This window comes from Electrophorus electricus, chromosome 1 (assembly GCF_013358815.1).
Source record: "Electrophorus electricus isolate fEleEle1 chromosome 1, fEleEle1.pri, whole genome shotgun sequence".
NCBI classification, from domain to species: Eukaryota; Metazoa; Chordata; class Actinopteri; order Gymnotiformes; family Gymnotidae; genus Electrophorus; species Electrophorus electricus.
The window spans coordinates 20,421,225-20,440,662 of record NC_049535.1 but is presented as its reverse complement, the minus strand read 5'-3'; the positions used below and the strand labels follow the sequence as shown (position 1 = coordinate 20,440,662).

At 40.5% G+C, this 19,438-nt stretch overlaps 3 protein-coding genes across 5 annotated transcripts; all 3 read right to left on the bottom strand.

Annotated features, from left to right (window-relative positions):
- Positions 1-983: 983 nt before the first annotated feature.
- On the bottom strand, positions 984-4,152 carry alyref (Aly/REF export factor). 2 transcript variants are annotated; one of them, XM_027000379.2, is made up of 6 exons: positions 3,750-4,152; positions 2,137-2,292; positions 1,882-2,029; positions 1,662-1,728; positions 1,391-1,574; positions 984-1,292 (listed from the first exon to the last, which is right to left on the bottom strand). In XM_027000379.2, the coding sequence occupies exons 1-6, from the start codon at positions 3,996-3,998 to the stop codon at positions 1,278-1,280; spliced, it is 819 nt and encodes a 272-aa protein (XP_026856180.1). In that variant the 5' UTR covers positions 3,999-4,152; the 3' UTR covers positions 984-1,277. The 2 variants fall into 2 exon arrangements, with proteins under 2 accessions (XP_026856180.1, XP_035387985.1); XM_035532092.1 differs by lacking the exon at positions 3,750-4,152 and adding an exon at positions 2,828-3,743.
- A 2,170-nt stretch (positions 4,153-6,322) lies between these two features.
- On the bottom strand, positions 6,323-9,183 carry mcrip1 (MAPK regulated corepressor interacting protein 1). 2 transcript variants are annotated; one of them, XM_027000303.2, is made up of 5 exons: positions 9,074-9,183; positions 8,213-8,301; positions 7,434-7,543; positions 7,219-7,314; positions 6,323-7,041 (listed from the first exon to the last, which is right to left on the bottom strand). In XM_027000303.2, exons 2-5 carry the CDS (start codon positions 8,218-8,220, stop codon positions 6,977-6,979), a joined length of 279 nt encoding a protein of 92 aa, XP_026856104.1. In that variant the 5' UTR covers positions 8,221-8,301; positions 9,074-9,183; the 3' UTR covers positions 6,323-6,976. The 2 variants fall into 2 exon arrangements, with proteins under 2 accessions (XP_026856104.1, XP_026856105.1); XM_027000304.2 differs by lacking the exon at positions 9,074-9,183 and adding an exon at positions 8,470-8,492.
- Positions 9,184-10,380: 1,197 nt separating this feature from the next.
- On the bottom strand, positions 10,381-12,826 carry LOC113571402 (protein phosphatase 1 regulatory subunit 27). The gene is made up of 3 exons (XM_027000311.2): positions 12,095-12,826; positions 11,679-11,829; positions 10,381-11,419 (listed from the first exon to the last, which is right to left on the bottom strand). The coding sequence occupies exons 1-3, from the start codon at positions 12,531-12,533 to the stop codon at positions 11,299-11,301; spliced, it is 711 nt and encodes a 236-aa protein (XP_026856112.2). The 5' UTR covers positions 12,534-12,826; the 3' UTR covers positions 10,381-11,298.
- Positions 12,827-19,438: the final 6,612 nt, after the last annotated feature.

Genomic DNA, 19,438 nt, shown 5'->3' with positions numbered 1-19,438 from the left:
TTTTTCAATTTGAATATCGGGGTTTACATTTAAAAAGATGAAAAGGCGTTTAATTAAATCAATTGAATTTTTATGTAAGGTTTTGAAAATTCAAGCGGGCAGACTTACCTTTCACAATCCACGAGAAACTGAACGTCTCCACACATTTAAACAGGTATCCTACCATGTAGATAGAAAATGGAACTTCGATAATTTACAAGCTGCAATTTCGTTAATTTCACTAATCAGTGACACACAGAAAACAGATACAGGCCTCCCGGGGAGGGAAAATGTAGTCTATGGTAAACTGTTACGGACATCTAGCGGCCAAAATGAAAATGTGCAATATTTTAGAAATGGCTAGAAACTTGAAAATATATTTTGCAGTCTATTCATACAGCTCTAAACCTACTCAGGTATGTACCTCCAAAGCACTTCGGAATAAAACTAAATAACCAAACTAGAATGCACAGACCTTATTCTGAAAGCAAAAACAGCTAGATGCATCCATGAACACTTAAACCAGAAATGATAACCATGTGCACAGCTTCAAGTAAATTGGATTTCCAGCTCACAAAACCCTTTCTAGAAGCACTTTAGGTTTCCAGCACTTTACAGCTCAAATATCCACTTTAAAACAGGAAGCTGTTAGTGAAGAACATGTACTTTGAAACATCCGCACACCCAGCCTGGTAAACTGCAAATTCAAACGTCATTCAACATTGCACAAAACAGTCTTTTAATTAAAGCATTCTGCTCAATGCCATTTACATACAGAAGAAAAAATGGAGCACTTCTAAACTTTGAACTACTCTACCATCTCACCATCCTGTTTGGATAGTTACAGCAGTTATGAGCAAGCTATTCCCAGTTAAGCATGCCACTCAAATTAGTCTAGTTGTTACGAGTAGCTCAGTACTAAGGCTTTCAGCAGTTGCTAAAGACTATACAATTGTCAACATCTGTACATTAAAGTGTGCATATACAAAATGAAGAGGCATTGCTTGGATACTACGCACTGCAGGTTTTATTACAATGATCTACAAAGGGAAGGTAAAGACAAGCACCTCCCAATCAAATCCTACAGTCAGACCAGGTTTTCAAAAAGGAACTAAAAAACAAACCAAAAGTAGGTAAAAAACACTTCGCAGCATTTAAAAGGAGAAATATTGGTACACAAGTTTAAATCGCTTCTGAATACATTTAAGTGTAAAACGTCTGGCATGTTCAAAGCTGTAACCATCAAGACCGCTCGCCCATGTGGGAAAAGGAATGCAGCCCAGTGGAGTCACGAACATTTAGCTGGTATCCATCTGTGGAAAAGAGGAAGAGGTCATCTAAACTGTACATTAGTTACAGCTAAACACAGCCATCTACTGGAGGGGCCAATTAATAGGCTAATGGTGCATACCCTGGCATTGTAGGCATCTAGTTGGGCGTCCAGCTCCTCTGCTGAAAGCTGCTGTTTGTTATTTCCCCTTCCTCCTCTACCACGGCCTCTGAGCCCTCCGGCACCACGGCCTCCACGACCTCTCTGGACACCAAAGCCTCCCACTTTACTCCTGTTCATACCTCCCCCTCCTCCGCGACTCAGTCTGGGGGGGGGGAAGGAGCGATAAGAATTTCCACCACAAAGCACCCATTCAAAAATGACTACTTCTGGTCGAAGGATCACCACTCACCCCTGCATTGTGGTTCGTCTCTGTGCGTCGATCTGTGATGTGACAAGCTGTATGTTCATAGGACGGCCTGGAAAAGAACCGGCATTCACAACTCCAGTGAAATCTAAGCTGGACAAGAGATTTCTAATAACCATTTTAAAACATCCCTAAACAGCCAGTTAACCGGTTATGGTTTTTAATAGCCACACAGCAGATTTAAGCATGACCACGTTTAGCTCACCATCAAGGGGGACACCGTTGTATTGCTTCATGGCTTTGAGAGCATCTGCTTTTCTTTCAAAGTGGACGTCTGCAGTGCCGAGGCTGCGCCCAGACCGGTCATAATGGACCGCAGCCTTTTTCAAAGTGCCAAATTCTGCAAAAAGTTCCTGGGGAGGGTTGAGAGGCAGGATGTTGAGCTTGAATTCATAAGTGGAACTGCTTTTGTAGTAATGAAGTTGCAAAATAAAATAACCCACTCTACAGCAGATAATACCTGAATGTCTGCGTCAGAGACACCAAAGTCGAGATTGGACACAAGAAGCTTCCCCCCAGTTTCCACACCCGCTCCTCCACCACCACCACCACCGGCATTGCCACTGTAGCCATTGTCGAACAGGTCATGCTGCCATTTGTCAGGAAGTTGCTTGGGCTGCAACAGATGAGAGAGAGAACGCACCTGCTGACTTCGGAGCCCGTCTGTCACTGCCTGTCCACTCGGCTGGGTGCTGGGGCAAGCAGGGGGTGCCACCTCAAGGAGGCCTGGGGCACCCAATGCGCTCACTGCCATTTCCACCAATCCCTGCCCACCCCAATCACTACAAACAAGTAAACCAATGCAAGGAAAGAGTGCAAACATGTACAATACTATCCATTGAGGTTATGGATGAAACAGATCATTGAAACCTTAAAACAATGAGTAATGAGTCAAAACTCACTTCTGTAGTATTCCCTCGTTTTTCATAAGTGGGCCACTAAATACAATAGGCACAGCAGTGATCTAGACTAAATACAGCCCCAAAAGATTATATAAAAAAAGTACAAATCATGGAAATCCTAGTTACAAGTAAAATGGGCAATTACACCCTTCACATATCGGTGTCAACATCAGTTAGCCTATCGTTAAATCTCCGGCATTCCTGCCGCTAGGTAGCAACTAGCAAACCAACAACCCCCGAGTCTCTTGCCGTGCGTTCCACATGAAATCCTGCAGGCCTTCCCAAGGTGGATGCTCCACGGGTGACATTCTGAGCTCCCCGGCAGGACAAACAGCGTGGGATGAATCGCGGTAGTCCATCGAAGGAAAAGGAGACGACAGAAATGTCCATCACAGGGCTGTGTTGTGGAGCCCTTTGTGAGCAACGGCGATCACTGAGCGTCCATTTTGAAACCACACCATTTCGACCCTTATAACGTTACAAATGCTAGCTTTCTGTAATATTCTAGATACAAACATTAGATGTTTTCAATGTAGATGGGTTGACTAAAAGGTCAGTGTCCATTCCCTCCTGCACATCAACACGCTAGCTAGCTTAGCACTGCTCTTAAGGCAAACTGAACACGGGCCCCTCCCAGACAAAGGATTCCACCAAAAAGGTAGGCCGTGTTCGAGCTTGGCCACAAAATGAATAAAAACGTCGAAATCTTCAACCCACATCGTTGGTCATTTCTGAGGCATTCAGGTGCTGAGTGATGAATACTGTAGAAAACACGAATTGCGAAAAGCCACCATTTCACTGATAAAGGAGGTGCTGTATCCAAAATGGCGCCGGTTGCTGTAGGTTAGCAGATCAGCCACTTTAGCCACGATGTAGCCGAGTTAGCCAATTCGCTCCATACTCTTGTTTTTCAAATCGACGAAAAGACAAATGGGTTTGGGGGAGAAATAACATTATGCATAATACAGCCTTCTTAACTTAAACGCCAATTTAATGAGCTTCTCCACATTACATTTCCAGAGAAACTCCAGGGGCATGTAGCATGGTTGACTAGCAAGCTAGCCATCAGGTTTGCTAGCAAGCCTAGAAAGAAAAAGGACTTCACCCAGGCATGTGGACGTGCTCAGGGTTTCTCCCCTTTCTCAGCCAATTTTCTTTATCTTTCTCCTACCCTGGTGTACGGCGTAGGTCTGCTTCTACCGCGGCTCAGGTTCTGACGATTCCTCATGGGGCCTGATCCTCCGCCACGGCCGCCAAAGCCTCCGCCTGTGCTTCCAAGTCGCCCGGCGCCACCACCGCGGCCACCGCCAATGCCTCCACGGCCGCGGCCACCTCTTCCCCCGCGGCCGCCTCCACCCCCTCGCTGTTGCTTATTTTGCTTGATGATGTCGTCCAGTGACATATCCATCTTGTCTACCATTATTTAACTTTGTTAATGCTAACACCGTGAGAACTAAAAACAACCCAGTAAACTACTACACTGCCCCTACACAAACGTTTACTTAGAGGAGGAAACGAAGAACAGGCGCCTTTACGATTCTTATAATGAGGAGATTACGTATGACTTCTTCCGTTCTTTGCGTATGACTTCTTCCGTTCTTTCATGGCCAATGAAATTGCGTCAATATTGTACGCGACTGTTCAAGAATAACAAAGCGCTCTAGCGTGCAATACACTGCAGGCTTTATATACAAACATTAAAAAATTATATATATATATATATATATATATATATATATATATATATATATATATATATATATATACACACACACATATACACACACACACACACACACGACTCAACGACTACCGCTCTATTGCCCTCACATCGGTCGTGATGAAGTGCTTTGAAAAGCTAGTCAGAGACTTCATCACCGCTTCACTGCCAGCCTCCTTGGACCCACTGCAAGTTTGCATACTGCCACAACCGCTCCACTGATGATGCAATTGCACATCTGTTTCACACCACACTGACCCACCTGGACAAAGGGAGGGGTAATTACGTTAAAATGCTGTTCATTGACTACAGTTCAGCATTTAACACTATCATCCCCTCCAGACTCACTACTAAGTTGGAGAGTCTAGGACTGCTTCCATCCCTGGGTGACTTGATCTCCAACTTCCTAACAGACAGACCCCAATCAGTATGGGTGGGCAACTGCGTTTCATCCACCCTCACCCTCAGTGCTGGAGCTCCCCAGGGTTGTGCCCTAAGCCCCCTGCTCTACTCACTGGACACCTACGATTGCGTGGCTACTTCCAGCTCTACCACCTTCGTCAAGTTCACTGACGATACCGTCGTCATGGGCCTGATCTCGGGCAATGACGAGAGGCCCTACCTGGAGGAGATTAAACACCTGGAGACCTGGTGCCAGGAAAATAATCTCCTCCTGAACATCAGCAAGACAAAGGCGCTGATTGTGGACTACAGCAAGAAGCAGGAGCAGCACTACCCGTGAGGATCGACAGAACCACAGTGGCGAGAGTAAACAGTTTCAGGTACTTTGGAGTTCACATTTCGCAGGACCTGTCCTGGTCCCGCCACATCAACTACCTGGCAAAGAAGGCTCGTCAGCGTCTTTTCCACTTCAGACACCTAAGAGACTTCAGACTGCCTCCAAGGTGCTGCGGAACTTCTACACCTGCACTATTGAGAACATCCTCATGGGGAACATCACAGCCTGGTTTGGGAACAGCACCAAGCAGGACAGACAAGCACTCCAGAGGGTGGTGTGTTCAGCAGAGCGCATCATTCATATGGAACTTCCTGACCTGCAGACCATCTACTACAAGCGGTGGCAGACCAAGGCCAGGAGGATTGTGAAGGACCCCACCCATCCCAACAATAGGCTCTTCTCTCTGTTAAGATCAGGGAAGCGCTTTCGCTCTCTGAAGACCAACACAGAGAGACTGAAGAGGAGCTTCTTCCCGCAGGCCATTAAGGCCCTGAATCAGGGCAACTAATGAACTATGGGGACAATAACATCATAACAAACTGTAAAAAAACCCCAAAAACTGTAAAACTGTATTTTCATTGCATATGCATATCCATACAATCCCTTTCCATTCATAATTTATCTGGACAATAATTATTCATTAATGTACATCTGTTTCCCAGATCTGCATATTTTAAGTATCTCTCCTCAGCTACAGGCAGAGCAGTCACCAAAGGCATTTCACTGCCAGTTATACTGTGTATGACAAATAAACTTTGAAATATATATATATATATATATATATATATATATATACACACACACACATACCAAAAAAAATAAATAAAATAAATATATATATATATATATATATATATATATATATATATATATATATATATATATATATATATATATATATATATATACATACATACATACATATTATACACAAGGTAATAAATGTGTTTAATATGCCAGTTATCAGAAATCTTGTAAACTACAATACTTCTCTTTTCGCTTCAAAATTTGTAATTTTCATAAGGTTGTGTATTTCTTACGGTTGTATATTAAGAGGACCTCCTTGGTACTATAAAAAGCTGACACAGTAAACACAGGACAGCAATAAATAAATAAATGCAGGTTAGGGGCTAAACATGGAGTTAAATACAACTATTTTATGTTTCTTTTATCAGTATGAATATTTTAAAAAATTACAATTTTAAAATGTTTATCTTAAAATATGTAGCAAACATGAGGACCCGGTATGCCAGAGATGTAGAGAACAACAACAGTAAACTAGAAGTTGAGATACCATAAAAGTTGCTTTTATTTCAAGGGTTGAAATTTAGGATGCAAAAAAGTACTCAAACTTTGAAGTAATTTAATATTTTCTTTAAAAAAAATATATGGTATCTCTGTTAAAAACATTTGGCTTGCCAAACTCCTAAATTTCCAATATTTCATCAATTTATCAAATATCCCACCCCCACATAAGGGTTTCATCACCCCCCTCAAATGTGACATGGAAAATGGAGTATACGGTTAAAACAACACAGCCTGTTGAGTATTGAGAGTTTCAGAGTATGTACCTCAATATCCACATGACAACTACATTTCTTTTGTAATAATAATAATAATAATAAACATCCAGATAACAAAACCCAAAGACCAAGAGAAGACAAAATCCCTGAAATTTGACTCCAGGACTTCTTGCCCACCCAAATCTGTCAGTAAGAGATGCACAGACTCAGGACAGAAGAGTCATGAATACAGAATGGGAAGTGTAGGGAATTGTGCATATGATGGGTCTTAACGATGTGTCCATCAGTTTGTCCAGTGCACAGTTCTATGCGACAGAGAAGGTAGAGGCTTTCTGGACTGAAGTAGCCGAACAGGTCCCAAAGAAGTGGAGTAGGCAGTTAAAAGCTGCTGGACCAATGTGAGGGTGGGAAAGACACTAAGACTTCCTGCAGTCTTGTGTGCCAGCCTTCTTAAGGTCACTCAGGTCAACTGGTGTGAAGGCTGAAACACAGATTAGAGAGCTGCACTGAATCATGCTTCATCAAGACCTTATATATGGCACCAGAGAGAGCAGGATCAATAAATCATGGTGCCCCACATTAAGAACCCTTGATAAATATCTAATAAAATAAAAGAATAACATACATGTATGAAACACTTGTTGAAAAAGGAACTCACAATGAAGGTTAGGGTTCGGGTTTTTCTCCACATATTCCTGTGGTCCGCGTTCACTGCTTTGTGGGGATTTGATATCTTTTAGAACACACAGCCATGCTGAAAGGAGAGCATACATATTTTTTGACATTATAAAAATGGTAGTTAAGACATCTTTGTTGAAAAAAACCCTAATATAAATAGGCATATGTAGAGTGTGTGAAGCACATTGGACTTACTCTCATGTATAAAGCGCACATTTTCTTCATGTGCAGGTGTGAACAGATCCCCAGGATCTGACCGTGGGCTAGGGGTCCTTTTGTATGTGTGCATTCTGGGTGTGGAGGAGCTAGAAGAAAAGGTGATGTAATTATTAGGCTATAACACTGCAATGGTATATTCAAGTTATGCCTTGTAACTATAGCGTTCAGCTCCAGCCCCTGCCTACCACACTTTATCAAGATCTTCTGTTTGACACTGGAGCTGGACAAAAGAAGAGGAGGAGTGGGTACCTCAGGTCTTCGTAGCTGAGTTAAACATAGTTATGCAGCGCATTTTACTACATGCACTGTCACAAAGCAGCTTTACAAATGTTTCGGTCCATGTCCCTAATGAGCAAACCAGTGACAATAGTAGCAAGGAAAAAGTCTCTGGGCGAATTAAGGAAGAATCCTTGGGAGGACCAAGACTCAAGAGGGAACCCATCCTCCTTGGGTAGCCTGGCTGTAGCACTAATGACAGAATACTATAAACATCTACAGGTACAGTTACCAGACACTTATTAGAAATAGCAACCTTATACCCAGTGGTCTCTCCTGTAGACTATCTGTACACCACCTACATAGTGCACCTGCAAGACACACATGTCTATGTCTGGTGAGTGTACATCCCAGTGCATCAATTATCACCTTTGCATCAGCCATTCTGGGGTAAATGTGTATGTGGGTTAGATATAATTGTGTAGCAGACAATGGTCAGCTGGTCAGACAATAAAAAAAAAAACAAAAAAAAACTTCACCTGGTCATATTATAAATAGTCCCTTCTCTTCCTCCACAATCTTTGCTGAAATTTCACAGTATATTCCTTTGTGGAGCTAAATATGATTACTGTCAAAAAAAAAAAAAAAAAAAAAAATTAGAATACACACACTAACAACTTCAAGTTTATTGAGACCCGTTCCAACCTCACAGGTACCTGGCTGGTAAAACGTTTCACTGGGAGCCGGGTATTTATTTATTGAAAGCAATTACTTGACGATAAAAAGATCAACAAACCTAGAGGTAAGTTAGATTTTTTGCAGTTGGATGTAAAATACAAAATGTTGATCTAGGCACAATAGCTGAAATAGAAAACCAAATATAGAACAGAAAAAAAGTTAATTAGTGCAAGTCCTTATTTTACCTAGCCAGCTATTAAACGCGCAAGTATTTATAAATCAAAAAACATTAAATTCCCCGGGGACCAACGTTAGCTAGTGGTTATGCCTGGTCAGAAATCAATGGATAATTTAGCTAGCTAGTTAGCGACAATGACTAAAGCATTACGCTGTTTAAAAAGTGAAATATGTTTATGAGCTTCTGTCATGGTAAATGACAGCTGGGGTAGCTAGCCAAGTTAACGACACATTAAGCCACTTCTTACCCGACTAAGGACTTAACCAGGTAGACGTTGAGATACCACCAAAGTAACGTAACGTTAGTATTATTAGTAAATGACTGTTACCCATCAAAATAACGTAACGTTAGCATTATTAGTAAATGACTGTTACCCATCAATCAGATCAAGCATACAGAAGCACCTAGCTACTTCTGACAGAAAATCGTACGCAGATGTCTGAGACAATAATTCAGTTGGAACATTAAATCTACTTCGACAAACCTGTCGGTTTTGTTATTCCTTTTTCTTTCAATAAGAAAATACGGACCCTCGTCAGCCACAGCGAAGCAAATACAAACTATCCTAGCTACCTAGCTAGCTAAGTATCTCCGGGTCAGCAAAACCTGCGCAGACACACTGCGCATGCGTGTAGTAATTGCGCCTGTTTTTATAATCTCTTTCTGTAGCGCAGTCACTAGAAATAAATACACTTTCCTAGGTGGGCAAGGGGCCTATAGTGGTCGTAGACGATCAGATTAAATTTCATTTGTTATTGCAAAGTGCAATTAAGGTGTCCTCGTCACTACTGGAGTTACAAAAACAGGAAATAGGTTTCAGTGTTGTATAATGGAGCAGAATTTGAGGTTGTTTGAATACGATGGTAATCTATAGGTGGTGCTGTAGGCTGCATAACCCCCTAAACTAGCTATTAATCTCATTCTATTTTTTCCCCCAAAGTTTCATTCTAATTCTCATTTATTGTATTTGCCTTTTGGACGTTTAAATACTATTTGCGGAATGTAAAATTATATTTAAAAAAATCATATTTTGTTTATTGTGCCGCTTGGTGGTTTTGTCATTTGTGCATATTGTATTAATGCATTATTAGTGTAATTCAGATTTCCCCAATGAGTAAGCCAGTGGTGTATTATAATATACTTAGTGAATCCCTTACAAATACTCACCATGGTGGTTCTCTGTGTATTGGTATGATTTAAACCTTGCTCAAAAATAACCAACCAAACATAAACCTGTTCCGTCCATCTGTTTAGTTACACCCCTGTCCCATCTCAGGATCTTTTTTTAAAATCTTGTTCCCACAAGTCCTTTGGGAGTCTCGTGCAGTCATGCTGACTTGTGTTATTAGTAACTACAACCTATTAAAGATAAGTCTATGACGAGGAGGTTAAGCAGGACGCGGGGACGAGTCGCATAAAGAACACACGTTTTATTTGGACATATAACACTCACGACGTAGCACGCAAGCTATTGCGTTCAAACACCGACCCCACAGATACATAAACGATAGACATTTATATACATATACCAATGACACAATGAGGAGCGGGTGTGAGACACAGGGAGGGCGTGGCCACATTGACGAACACGCACACGAGGAGACGTTCGGGGGAGGGGCCGTACAGTGACAAAATCATAATATGTTAATACATCTGGCATTGTTATCTTTTTATTGTTTTCATTTACTTTTAAATCAAAAATCACAACAGTGTTAGAACAACATTTAAACAATGAATTAATAGGTGTTTTAATAGTAAAAATGATTTCCGAAAGTAGAAACCTAAAATAAATGCTGTTAAAAAATAACGTTTATTTATGAAAACAGTACAAAAGAAACATAAGACTTTTACAAGACATTCAACAAGTCTGTAGATACCGTGCACTCAGTTTAAGCAGTACAGAAACAATATTATTTTGCCTGTATACAAATTGCATCCAAAGTATATTTTTTCAGTGTTTCTTCAACTGCCCTGCAGACTAGAGACACGTGGTTTTAGCAATTTGAGGACATGTAAAATATCTACAAGTACACATTGTGCTTTACTGTGTTTAATATTAGGCACAAAAGCATTGACAGGACAGTGTTCTCCAAATAGCACTGCATTTCAGATGCTATGTCCAGATTCATGATACAAACAGCCACTACTACTTAGGGTCGTCCTGATGTATTTTAGTCACCGTGTGGTTGCCAGATTTAAGGCATATCTGAGGTGACATGGTTGAATTGATGAAATAATCCAGTTGGGTTGGGCATCATAACATAGTGTGAGCAAGACTCCAGATAAGGTCCTGCTGTAAAAATTCATAGGGTGTAGCATGCATGTGGTTGCCAGTTGGTGCATAAATGGGGAAGCGGGATTAGCAGGGCCAAGGTGAGAAGGAGGTTAAAGCAGCATACAGAGAGGAATGTGGGTGCACATATATTTCTCTGTGGCCATGTGTCCTGCATTTTAATACCCATATGGAAAAAATAAAGGGAAAAAAATGAAATAATAAAGAACACTTTCTTTCACAAAAAAAAGAAAAGCAAAACAAAATAAAAACATTTATTCAGTGAGTTGTAAATTCCATCTGAATGTTCTTGTCCCAGTCTCTGTTCTCAATGCGAACAATAAACAGTGGCTATTTTGATGGTCCCATTCTCACTGATGAACTTGAGCCCAGGGATTTTGGCACAGTTCTTTCAGGCTTTACTCTCATGCTAGCTATTAGACACAGCCAACTTCAAAGAGATTGACCAGCTCTTTGCAGCTGGGGTCAATAAGGTCAGCTGGCTTCTCCCTGTTCTCATTCTCAGCTTCTACACTGGCACCCAGAGAGAGCAGATACCTGAGGAGAAGGTTATTGTCACTCACTAATGTGTAGGATTACAAGCAGCAGTATATTTACTAAAGACAACTATTTTTTTGAAAAGAAGCATGGTTAATTATCAATACGCATTTTCTTTTGTAAGAATATGTATGTTAATAACTTAAGAATAATAAACTATACACTTAAGTGAAATATTAAAATTCTACTGTATTCTCAAACATCTGATTATGCATTACAATCATTATATATATATATATATATGATGTTTATGAGCTACCGTGCAATCTCAGGATAGCCATCACTGCAGGCCATGTGAAGTGGTGTCCAACCATTCTCATCTCTCTGGTGGACATCAGCACCATATTTTATGAGGAGCTTCACACACTCCAGGTTCCCAGAGAGAACAGCCTCATGAAGTGCTGCCATGCCTATGGACAGAAAGAGGAGAAAAGGAAAAGAAAGCAATTGGCTCACTCTTTCTGACTTACAGGCACACAGCTCCTTTTCCCCACAGATATAGCTTTGCTCCGTCAGGTTTCATAAAGGCACCACAAAATTGAACAGATCAGAGTAGCTCACCGTTTTCTCATGTTTTTGTATGTTTTATATTTCACTATTAATTTGGAGATGGTCTGGCAGTCATAATCTGTAAGAAATGTATTTGTTTTGCCACTGAAGCTAAAGCTTGCTTACCAGAATGGAAGATCGTGTCCACTCGCACCTTTCTTGCTCTCATGAAACGGCCAATCATCTCCAGGTCTCCATGTCGGACATGGTCTAGGAAAACGACGTCGTTGGTGAAGCGCACCGAGCGCGAGGGTTTGATTGCTGTTGCACAAGTGTGTGGTGCAGGTGAACTGTGGCTCCTGTTCTGTCGTCTGGGTTTGCTGTCGGAGGTGGTGTAGGCTGACAGGCTTCTGTAGGTGGGGGTGCATGTGGAGAGGCTTTTGTAAGCGGGCGTGTAAGCAGGTGGTGTGTAAGCCGGCATGTATGTTACTGATCCATAGTGCCTTGTGGAGTAAGAGTTTGTGGAATACTGCTTTGTGCTGTAAAGGCTTGGGGTGTAGTGTGTCGGCGTGTATGCACCATGCCGTGTGTAGCGTAACACCGGGGACTGGTAGCCGAACTTCATTCCTGCTGAAGCCACTGTTTGGCCTCCCCCTCCACTCTGGGATTGCAAGGAGGAGCAGGAGAAATCCAGAAAAGCTCTACAATCCAGACAAGATCCAAAAGGCCCAGATCTCTTTCCTCTGTAAAATAGACTTCCAACAGAGCAACCCAGATACTTATTCTCTGCAGATCCACAATGCTTCTCAATCTCAGAACCACTACTTTTGTCTTGCTGTGTTTGTGTCTTGGCTCCTGGGCGCACTTAGGATCTCCTGTCGTCACTTGTTTGTGATGTGTGATTGGACAGTTGTTTGTTGCCTGTCCTCTGACTGAGTGCACATGCAAGTCCCTTTATATCCTTGGTAGGGTTATTTCAAGGATGTCGTCCCTTGTATCATGTGACTTTATCACAATAGCAATATAGCCACTCCCTCAGGCATCCCCTCAACCCTGGCACATGCAATGTGACATCAGATCCAGTCCCCCAGCCTTGTGTGCCCTAACCCTCTGTCTCTTCACTCTCCCCCAGCCTTGCCCAGTATGACATTAGGCTGATTATTATCAAGCACTTCACTCTAATCTACATAATTAGTGTAATCTAAAATAATCTCCTTCCAAAGAGATGAAAGACACATTGTTTCTAAATCAGAATACTTAATCTGAGAGATGCGCTAAATATGACCCCTGATCCTCAGCAGTTTCAGAACATGTGGAGAGCAGCTGAGGGAAATGAAAGTTGTACAGTTATACATGAACCCTCACGTATGCCAAGCCCTGGAGGGGACACATGATCTTTGCAGCACATTTGAAAGTCCCATTAATCATGGTGTTTCATGCAGGTCAACGGCAGTGAGGTCACAAGGCTCAGAATCAGCACAACATTCATTAGGGCTACTTCAGAAGCCTGGAAAGAGTTTCTAATGATTGAACACTAAACCACTTCACTCAGATTTAAAGCAGGCTACTGCATAAATAATTATTAACAAATACACTGATCATCCATAACATTAAAACCACCTTCCTAGTGTAAGTCCTCCTTGTGCCATCAAAACAGTTCTGGCACATCAAGACATGGATTCTACAATACCTCTGAAGGTGTCCTGTGGAGTCTGGTAACAAGATGTTAGCATCTTGTTCCTTTTAGATCCTTTAAGTCCTCTATGTTGCAAGGTGGGGCGCCCATGGATCGGACTTTCTCCAGCACATTCCACAGGTGTTCGATTGGATTGAAACCTGAGGAATTTGGAGGCCAAGTCCACACCTTTGTGATCTTCCTGAAACCATTTATGAAAGGTTTTTGCAGTGTGGCAGGTCACATTAGACTGCAGCTGCTGCCACATGAACTGTGGTGTGGTGGATGCTGATTGTGCCCCAGACCTCAACAAACTGCAGCTGTGCTATAGGAACACAGCCTACCAAGCTGGTTTGATCTGTCTTACAAATGTCTTAGGCAGAGGTTTCAGTAATTTACAGGACATGATGCCCAGCCAAGAGAAACACCAAGGCCACGATCCACTGACTATTTTCCCCAAGGCTCAAATTAACAGTCAGGTAGCGACTTGATTAACACTGTGAGCTGCAGACATAGCTACTTTTTTATACCTGTTGTTTTCATCTTTATGCTTTAAAGTTATTAGGAAATCAGTTGACCTAAATCACTGTAAATCAGTCTGTGAGCATGCAGTTTTCCATTTTGGCTTAAACAAAAACTTTATTAATTAAAGTATAAAAAGAATAATAAATTCTTATGAAAGAACATGTGATTATTTATGTAGCAAAGATCTTTTCAGTTAGTGACCTATATTTGTCCTAGTTAAACCCCCAGTTCACTCACAGCGAGCTCTATAGGGGCAGGGATGTGGGGATCTTTATTTCTATAGCACTTTTTAAAACACCGTTTATAAAGTGCATTACAGAAAAGAAATAGTACATAGAAGAATAATAAAGCTTATTAAATCCTAAAATCTAAGATTGAGAAGTTTATACCAAAAATGTAAAAAGAAAAATGTTGCAAAAGCAATTTCTTAAAATAAAGTTAAATGTGGTTTGTTTAAATGGAAAACTAAAGTTAATTTCAAGAAATAAAATGAAAACGCAATAAAAGATAAAAGAAAGGTGCGAACTGAAAGAGTATATATTTTACAGTATATAATATTGCACCAAGTAAAAAGAGACTACCAAGTAAAAGAAAATCCATATTTTAAGGTAGAAGGCAATTTAAAAACCACATTTCTGCCCTTCAAGAAAATAAAATGTTTTAAATATTTTCACAGCCAGCTCTGGAGGGGCAGGGGTGTGGAGATACGAGTTAAACTCCCCCACAGCCAGCTCTGTAGGGAAAGAGGTGTCAGTGGTGTGAGTTCTCATGTGTCGTCATATTGAGGTAGTAATATTTGAACACCTCATGCCTGGAGACTGCCTCCCTCTTTTGACACTTGGATATTATATTCCACACTCTCTTATATGGAATGGTAGATAAGCTTCACCTTTAAGGAGAAGTGCTGTGATTGGACAGGCTGGATTGTTTGCAGTTTGAATCATTCTTGGATTCATGTCAGGATGCTTTGACCTTTCACATGATGGGGTTACCATTACGACTTAAGAATAGTATACTTGGTATTAGCTCACATTTAAACATCACATCTTAAAGGGTAAATGTTGCCATATTTACTTAAAGCTTCTGTAAGAAATTTATTTTAAGAACACTTCAGCTGATAACTAATTAAACTACAGTGGTAATAATAATAATAATAAATTGAATGTATAAAGCACCTTTTTCAGACCCAAGGTTGCAAGGCAAGGTAAGTTTTAGTATTTTTCATATACATATACAAAGATAAAATTGAAAACATCTGATTTAAACAACAAATTTCTGTCATGGTGAAACTTGCACCCAGTGTTCTGGGGTGATGTATAGACTTCCTAATATGTGTAAAGAGCTGAGCTACTGAATTCTGGATATACTACAGTTTACTGACCTTTGGAAGGCCAGTCGATTGTGAGTAACATTAATCTAGGTATTTAAATTAAGGGATTTTATCTTGGAAAGAGTAATATTTTTAATCGTTTTTCAGGTACAGGTCAGTTTTAAGACAGTTGTGTTCTTGTTAGCAGAATTTCTTTTATCACCATAAACTTAGAGCTCCTGCAGCACAGGATCTGCACAGTTTACTTGCAAATGCAAACAGCATTTTCCTTTCAGGAATTTTTATAATAGAACATTTTCTTACATAAATCCATGAACCCAACACTTCTTTCAATTAAGGTAGAAAAATCCACAAAGGAAAAATGTAATCAATTAAACCAATTTTAATCAGTTTATAAATTATTTCCTTATTCCATTGATTTGATCATTTGTTCTGTCCATTAATAAATTAATGCAAAGATTTTTTGCATTTTATAAATCATTCCCTAAGTTTAACGAAAGTGCTCCTTCAATGGCTTAATTCATTCCCTCAAATTAGTAAAATGGGATACTGCAACTACTTTTACACGACAGACCGACTTCTCTCCTTTACTTCACATAACATTACACAAATATTGTTATAAAAACTGGTAGATTTGATAAATAATCATTTTATAATAACGTTTAGATATACATAATTAGTTTAATGGTATGACTGTGCAACTGTTGTTGCTTGACAGCCTAATGATAACTAAAATATTTGGACATCAGACCTTTGTAATGCTATTATAGCTAAAGTATTTGGACATTAGGCTTTTGTAATGTTATTATAACTAAGATATGGGATCCCAGTGTGGAATTATGACAAATGATGAGATTGTTTAAATTCCAATCTAACAGTTAAGATAGAGGTCACATTGCATCTTGTGTGCATTTCCTGAATGCCATTTACTAAAAATAGGTTTAATATATTTCCTTTGTATAACTTGAGGCAGCTAATCTCAGAAGTCAATAGAACAAAAAGCATTTAAAAGTGCCAGAAACCTAGAAGCTTTCAGTAACATTCTGAAACACTATCTGCATTTTATCTATTTCAAACATTTATCAGCTTTAGGATTTCTTATTGTTGCAGTGCTCTGGTAATGATGTGCTACACATCTATTAACTTTGAAAACATTGCCGTGTGTGTTATGAGCATATGGTCCATCTTGTTTGTTAACATTGAGTGCCTGTGCTTGTTACATAAGCTCTTCATAAGCAGCTTGGGCTGTGTGGCCCAACGCCAAATCCTAAGAGGTACAGGCACAACTGAGGAGTAAGGCCTTCCACAATTTGCAACCTTCCAGAATTGCTTGTGTATGATTTCAGTGCTAGTCAATGACTGTATGGCTAACCAATGTCTGTGAAAGCTTTTATTTTTGTCCATGTTGAACGATGAATGGTGGATGACCTCATATTTGGCAGCACTGCTGGATTGCTGTTAGGACTATGGGGAGACAAAGTGCAACGGTGAGCGGTAAGGAGCCAGATTTATTATGGGCAAATCCAAAATCAGAGTCGTTAGAATGGTCCAGGGTTATAGAGCCTATACGGAGAGTATGGGGATATATGACTAAACAAACACAAGAGTACATGAAAGCAAACAGGGGAATCAGGCTATAACAAAAGACTAGGGAAAACCCAGGGCTAAGGCTAGGAGAATAAACTTAAACACAATGATTCAAATATACATACACGGAGTCAAGAAACAAGCACATAAACACATTCAAACCTCAATGAACAGCAAAAACACAGGCAGCAAGACAGGGTTTAAATACATGAACGTAACAAGCCTCGAAATGAGGGACAGGTGTGGAAAATTATACGAGGTTCGCAGACAACGAAACTACGGAATGGAACTAAGGTACACAAGACAGGGAAAAACACGGAACACGGAAGCTGAGAGGGACTGATTGTGACACAAAGTCATTGCACATTGCACATGAGCATTGCAAACCTTTGCTCTCTTTTTCCTGGTTTATGTTCCAGGTGCAAAATTATGAGAAGTTGTAGTCCTCGATGCTACAAATTTTAAGTTAAGAAGTAATTGGTAGTTGGAGCATTCTGATTACTTGTAGCTATAATAAAATTGCTGAGGATCTGTTGTACAGAAAGAGAGCAAGAGACCTAGCTGAGATAAGGACATCCCAAGGTGACTGGCTCATCAAAGCAGGATAGAGGCAAATGGATTCATTCTCATCTGGATCATTGCATTAAAGCCATCTTTGATAAAATGAGGTTGCAGCGCCCCATGACATCATACAGAAACCCTGTTACTGCAGAGCCCCATGATATCATACAGAACTCCCACCACTTACAGCAGATCTCTGTGCCATCATACAGAATACCATTACATCACATCACATACTGCAGTGCCCCATGACAGTGTTTGGCAGGGTGAGACTGCTGCCCAGCTTGCCCTGGCAGGGTAGAATGTTTTTTTGCCAAGTGCCAAAGCTGTTAAGCTTCCTGGTCCCAGCAGGGTTATACTGTGCCTTTTTTCCACTGGCCTACCAGTAACTACAAAAGCCAACTTTCCTGGTACTGATTCATATTGATTGGCATCTAGGAAAAGTGTTTGGAACAGTGCTTCAGCTGCTGATTCCTGTGAATTCACCTCTACATTTTATTTAATGTAGCATGTATAAATTGAATGATATACTTATGTGAATTTATATACATATAATAATTTCATGAAAAACCCAGACAAAATATTTGTAAAATTATTTTAAGATATGTAGAGAAAGGTTTTCAGCAGGAATAGTTGTTGGCTGTAAGTGACTCATATTTAGGGTAGGGTTAAGACCATGCTGTTAGTGGCTCACATTTATGGTTAGGTTTAGGGTAAAGGCCATTTTGTAAGAGGCTCATATTAGGGTTAGACTTAAAATGAGGTGTGAGGTTTGAGGTGTCAGTTTATATGCTATGAAGTTTGTGTTTGTGGCAAGTTGGGCCTCAGAGTTCCCATAGCTTTGTGGAGACTGGACCCAGAACAAAATGACACCACATAGATATATCTTTTTTTACAAATGAAGCCAACTGCTGTTCTGCAGCTAAGTGAGTGTGTGTGACTTTATGGGGACAGGTAGAGGCCATAGCTGAATGGTTATTATGAGGGGGTAGAATGACCAACACTGCATTAGGTCTCAAGCATGTGAGGTCTCGGGTTCAGGCTGCTGACTGTGTTGTGTACACAGGGAAGGTGAGTGCGCAGTGATACAGCCAAAGCAAGCCCGTTCCAGTTGGCATGGATAGCCAAGGATAGGAAGTGAAAAAGACGATATTATTGCATGGACATAAGGCTGCAAGAGGCAAACTGTCTAATATTCTACTAAATCTTGCTAGCTTTTCAGGTATACCCAAATCTGTTGTAAACAACTTAGGTGTTATTATTGACTCTTGTTGACACATAAAGCTTGAATTGGTATGGCCCCCATAGTGTCTGAGTTTGAACTCACTGATTACTATAACCCATCATGCCTACTGCATTCTAAAAATACAGGGTTTCTCTTAATTCCTAGAATTAGTAAGATTACAGCCAGGGGAAGAGCATTCTATAAAGCCCCTCAGTTATGGAATAGCCTTCCATCTTTAATTCAGGACTTAGTCACACTCTGTTTTTAAATCCAGGCTAAAGACGTACTTATTTACTTAGATTTTAGCACTATTGTCTGGCCTCTTCATGTGTTCATGTGAGTTAGTGATGATGATGTGGGTGGAATACAATGTCTCAGAGATCCCTCAAGGCTGTGGTCACCCTTTGGCACTCCTTTCTAGCTATGTTGCTACAGACAGACCTGCTGGAGCTGAATGCTAATCCTAACCTCTAACCCCAACCCTAACAACATGCTAACTCTAGTTTAATGTTTATGAACTGTTCATGCATTATTCATCTTTACTGATCTAACTTTACAGATCTATCTTTCTGTTTTATTTGCATCTTACTGCTGAGATAATGACAACATTTGACTACTCCTGCTCAT